This window comes from Trachurus trachurus, assembly GCF_905171665.1.
Source record: "Trachurus trachurus genome assembly, chromosome: 7".
In the NCBI taxonomy this organism is placed as follows: domain Eukaryota; kingdom Metazoa; phylum Chordata; class Actinopteri; order Carangiformes; family Carangidae; genus Trachurus; species Trachurus trachurus.
In genome coordinates this window covers 1,951,332-1,957,331 of record NC_139901.1, presented here as the reverse complement: position 1 = coordinate 1,957,331, position 6,000 = coordinate 1,951,332, and the positions used below count along the sequence as shown (strand labels likewise).

The 6,000-nt window shown below is 43.0% G+C and overlaps 1 protein-coding gene across 2 annotated transcripts in view; it reads left to right on the top strand.

The window, feature by feature from the left end:
- Window positions 1-208: 208 nt before the first annotated feature.
- bcap31 (B cell receptor associated protein 31) overlaps window positions 209-6,000 on the top strand; it is a 381,037-nt gene continuing 375,245 nt past the window's right edge. For both annotated transcript variants that reach the window (XM_083976041.1, XM_083976040.1), the window contains exons 1-2: window positions 209-333; window positions 2,375-2,474. In XM_083976041.1, the coding sequence (XP_083832167.1) occupies window positions 2,383-2,474 (92 nt within the window). In that variant the 5' untranslated portion in view covers window positions 209-333; window positions 2,375-2,382. The remainder of the gene's footprint in view (window positions 334-2,374; window positions 2,475-6,000) is intronic.

The window sequence follows — 6,000 nt, the reverse complement described above, 5'->3', positions numbered from 1 at the left end:
TAGAATGGACGAATCTTCATAATTTCTTTAATTTTGCAATTGTTATTTTATTTGTTTACCTTTTTTTAATTTTATTTCTAACATTAACTTCTTTATACTTTTGCTTTGCTTTTAGCTTTTCCTCGCAATTAGCCGTACGTCACGACTCCGCCCCTCTACCGCGGGTATATCCAATCAGGTGTTGAGGTCGTGATGATGTGTCATTAAACGCCGGAAGACGAAAGTGTAAGACGAAGAGAAGAGGAAGCTAAGCTAACAGGCTAACTGACTTGACAGGCCAGCGTGTTGTGGACACTGCATTTTCTCCGAGTACGAGTCCGTGGATTTTCTGAGGTGAGTCCCAGCCTGCAGTCAACCTGCCGAGTGACTGGTGTTTTATTTTGGGAGAGCCTGCTGAAGGAAGCTGCTGCTAACTGCTGTCACCATGCTAACAACAACTAGTTCAGAAGTGTCGAAAGTTAAAACTCGGCGGAACAGACTTACAACAGTTTTACACAGACTCGAGCATACACGCGTAATGGTAAACAAGTAGTTTCGAACAAAATTAATACACGTGACGTGTTCCAGCATATAGATGTGAGCATTATTGGCTTCAATTAACTTACTGTCACATTCCAGCTAATAAACAGGGCCGACGTTATGAGGCACATTCCGCTCTCAATGAAACTGAAGTTTTAGACTTTTCCTTTGGCCCATTAGCAGCTGTTCGTTAGCCTGTCCTCCAGAAAATACACCCAACTTTAACACGAACAGCTCGGCCTGCTTCCCAACAGTCCCATCTTGGTATAATATGGGTCAGGTTTTAAATGAAGTTCGGTTGTCATCATCAGAAAACAATGTTTTCAGGTCAGTGGGTGTGGCAGCTGTTACCTGGGGGTTCGGTTATACAACATCTTGGATCATAAACAGCTAATCTGTTTCCACATCTGGTGGAAATATGTGACAGGCACTGAGTTGTTGTCGGTCTGATGTGTGTGACTGATAGTTACTCTCATAAAACAGAGGCACAGACTCAGCGGCCTGTCTTGTCTTATCCTTATCCTATTACTCTTCATATTCAATAAGGAGCCCTGCAAATGGACTGTAGTGTGTTTCTGTGGCGTGTGTCAGCAGGAGTTGCAGCCTTGTTGCGCCACTGCATGACACAGCTGCTCTGAGTTGCCACACCCCCCTGGGGCAACGCACACAGGGCAGATCCACACTGACGGGCACATCATCCACTCAGCCAGAGCTACTGTCACTAACCAGGCAGGAGGTCAGCTTCTGATCAAACACACTGACTCAGCAGCTCAGGGAAATGACTCCAGCTGAGTTTAGCTGCAACTGCCGAGCCAACAAGAAAATCCAAAATAATCAGCAACTATATTGATTGAATTTTGTCAAGCTCAAGAAGAAATTCTTCAAATTCTTTGGTTCCAGCTTCTCAAATATTAGTATTAAATGTTTCTCTCTATTGTGTGTGATAATAATAATAATAATAATAATAGTAGTAGTAGTAGTAGTAGTAGTAGTAGTAATAATAATGATGAATCATGATATTTAATGAAAATGTTTTGACATTTCACTTAGTTTTCTCTAGAAACTAGAACCAGATTGTTCCACCGTAGACTCTGCCTTGTCAAACAACTTCTCCCTTTTTTCATCAGATTATGTATACCGGTATTTCAATTAATTATTTTTCAAATATCACATTTAACTGACAGAGTAGCTGATAGTGGAAAATAACATTATTTCTAGCCCTGACATCATTTTCACACAGGAAGTATTTACTGCATTGTCATTGCATTGGACTGTAGCTGTGTCTGTACCTGCAACATTAGAAACTGAGTGGGCTTTGTAGATAAACTAATCTGTTTCAGCCGGATCAAATGTCCAGTCTGAGAGGAAACTCAGCCGCTCGGTATTTTAATTGGTTTTATTCTTAGCAGTGTGTCCTGCTGGATCAGGACTGGTGTTCAGAAACCTCCAGACATAAACACATCTCACTCAGCCTCTCGGCTTCTTTTTGATTAAATTTCACTTTTATATTCAGCATGAGGCTGTCTGAGGAGGGAAACCACTGTTAGAGTCTCTTTTACCGTGACTGCTGGCAGATGGAAGACTGAGGTGTCTGTGCTATAATAATTCTGCAAATATCTGATCACAACCAAGTAGCCTATGTTTTGTTGCTGGTGCAGGGATTACCTGACCACAGTGGTGGTGTTAAATGACACACACACACACACACACACACACACACACACACACACACACACACACACACACACACACACACACACACACACAGAGCTGAGCAGGACGGCAGCTTGTTCCTCTGTGGGACCTCTGGCCTGTTTCCTCACATGTGACCCTGTTCTCTGTGTTTGCGGTGCAGGAATCACGATGAGTCTGCAGTGGACGGCCGTGGCCACCTTCCTCTACGTCGAGGTCTTCTTTGTTCTTCTGCTCTGCATCCCCTTCATCTCACCCAAGAGGTCAGTCAGTGCTCACCTGTCCTGCATCTCACCTCTTAAAAGGATATTTCAACATTTTGGCAAATTAGCCTATTGCCAGAAACCCTAATAGCATTAGGAGTAGGTTCATTAAAGCAGCGATATTTTTGTGTTAATATAAGTCTTAAATAGTTGTATCTTCCGACAGCAATCACTTATATAGAGTGTTTGGTCTGTCAGTCACTCTGCTCTGCTGTAAGCCGAGGAGAAAACTTTCCTTGTATCCTACAACCTTTATCCAATGAGGAGAGAGAACGGCATAAAGGGGCGGTCCTCTCTGTGTGTGCAGCCAAGGGATGCACGTGAATGTGGTGACGTAGGGACGAGGGCGGGGACTGCTAACTCCATCTGCTGACAGGAAGTTAGCCAAAACCACCGGATCGCTTACTTCTGCTTTAACTTTAATTGTTGCTGCAAGCTGTTTTTAGATCGGCGGGGCAGAGCTGCTCAGCTAACGCTACGGAGGTGCACGGTATTTCTACGTTTCCCTCATCAAACTAAATACACAATCCAACAACTCCAAAACACTCTGGTGGACAAGTTGTGACCTGCACATTCACCACACTATGAGATAATAACATATTAGGAGAGCCCTTTGGAGTTGATGGATTGTGTTTTTGATGAGTTGATGAGGGAAAGGCGAAAATATACCATATGCCTCCATAGCGTTAGCTGAGCTGCTTATATCTCTGCCCCGCAGATCGAAAACTAGCTTGCACCGACAATTAAAGGTAACAAACCTACTCCTAAAACTATAGGGATTATGGCAATGGGCGAATTTGCAAAAATGTTGAAATATCCCTTTAATGAATGGTAGGTGACACTTCACATTCCATTATTCTGATGACACATTCATCAGAATAATGGATACTGCATTCGTGTAACATCATCAATGAAGCAAATGTATCTATCTAACCAGTTATGATGTTGAACTAATAGTCAGCTAAAGGAGTATTGCCATTTTCTCATTTGTCATTGTTCAATCAAGACAACAGTATCTCCATCATATACAGTATACAGCATCTCACAAAAGTGAGTACACCCCTCACATTTTTTTGAATATTTTATCATATCTTTCCATGGGACAACACTGAAGAAATGACACTTTGATACTATGTAAAGTAGTCGGTGTACAGCTTGTATAACAGTGTAAATTTACTGTCTCCTCAAAGTAACTCAACACACAGCCATTAATGTCTGAACCGCTGGCAACAAAAGTGAGTACACATTTAAGTTAAAATGTCCAAATTGTGCCCAAAGTATCTATTTTTTGTGTGGCTACCATTTTTTTCCAGCACTGCCTCAACTGTCTTGGACATGGAGTTCACTAGAGCTTCACAGGTTGCCCCTGGAAACCTCTTCCACTCCTCTACGATGACATCACGGAGCTGGTGGAGGTTAGACACCTTGTGCTCCTCCACCTTCCACTTGAGGACGTCCCACAGATGTTCAATAGGGTTTAGGTCTGGAGACATGTTGGACAGTCCATCACCTTTACCCTCACCACCCTTTGTTTCGCCAGAAGGAAGTCTCTTCCAAAGATGATGCACAAGAAAGGCCACAAAGTCTGCTGAAGACGAGCAGACTGGGGACGTGGATTACTGGAACCATGTCCTGTGGTTTGATGAGACCAAGACAAACTAATTTGGTTCAGATAGTGTCAAGCGTGTGTGGCAGCAACCAGGTGAGGACTACAGGGACAAGTGTGTCTTGCCTACGGTCAAGCATGGTGGTGGGGGTGTTATGGTTTGGGGCTGCATGGCTGCTGCCGGCACTGGGGAGCTACAGTTCATTGAGGGAACCATGAACACCAACATGTACTGTGACACACTGAAGCAGAGCATGAGCCCCTCCCCTCAGAAACTGGGCCCAGGGCAGTAGTCCACCATGATAACCACCCCAAACACATCTCCAAGACAACCACTGCCTTGCTAAAGACACTGAGGGTAAAGGCAATGGACTGTCCAACATGTCTCCAGACCTAAACCCTATTGAACATCTGTGGGACATCCTCAAGTGGAAGGTGGAGGAGCACAAGGTGTCTAACCTCCACCAGCTCCGTGATGTCATCATGGAGGAGTGGAAGAGGTTTCCAGTGGCAACCTGTGAAGCTCTAGTGAACTCCATGTCCAAGACAGTTGAGGCAGTGCCGAAAAAAAATGGTAGCCACACAAAATACTGACACTTTGGGCACAATTTGGACATTTCACTTGTACTCACTTTTGTTGCCAGCGGTTCAGACATTAATGGCTTTACATTGTATCAAAGTGTCATATCTTCAGTGTTGATACAATAGAATATTTACATATATTTTTGTGAGGGGTGTACTCACTTTTGTGAGATACTCAGTGACTACTTTAAAATTAAAATAAAGCCACATGCTGAAGTCCACATGCAGGTTAAGGGGGCTTATTGGACAAAAAACAATACATATCACTTGATAATACATTATCACTTCAAACAATACTTGAAGTGATAATGGTAATGATGATGACAATGGTCAACAGAAAATATGGGAAAGAAAAGGTAAACCACACCCATCTATCCATCAGCATAATGACATAATAAGTGAAGCCCATACAAATACATAAACACAAGCAAAAACATATTTTGTCTCCTATATATTATGTGAAAACCTTTTTGAATTGTATGTACCGTCATACCAATGAATCTTGTGTCCTCAGATGAAAGTGGAACATTAAAAGTCTCTGGTAAACGGAGCCAGTTCCAGCTGAAGAGCTGAAGAGGCTCATTGACTTGAGAGCAGACACAGGAGCAGCTGTGTGTTGATGTGATCACGTTAAAACCCTCAGACCTCCTGACTGCAAACTGATAAACTCTGATTAACTCGCCGCAGAACAGAGACTTCACTGAGATGTCTGTTTATCTGAAAAACATTGACAGCATTGACACTCCACTCTGACACTGAAGTCAGTGATTTGAAGAAATGAAAAAAACATCACTGCACAGTCGATGTTTAAAGGGATAGTAGCATTTTTTTAAAAGTGGGGTTGTATGATCTACAAATAGCCCCTAAGTACTTTAATTGCAGTAGCAGACTCTCTACACTCCTCCCGTTAGCAACGCCAGCCCATAGCCCTGCCCAGAGATTTACAACATACATTGTTGTGAATGGACCCAAAGAAACGGCCTATTTTCGTGGCCTAAAAGAGGTTTACCTGAAAAGAAAATACACAGTTCCATTGTTCACTATAATAAAATTTTTTCCAGCCCCTCAAAGTGCAGGAAAACACAGTTTTTATTTGGACCTAACCAACTCGCGTATCTCTCCAGCCCAGGGTTAGCGCCCGCCGATCAGCAGTTGGTTAGCTCCAAATAAAAACTGCGTTTTTCCTGCACTTTGAGGGGCTGGAAAAATGGTATTATAGGCCACGAAAATAGGCCATTTCTTTGGGTCCATTCACAACAATGTATGTTGTAAATCTCTGGGCAGGGCTATGGGCTGGCGTTGCTAACAGGAGGAGTGTAGAGAGTCTTCTACTGCAAT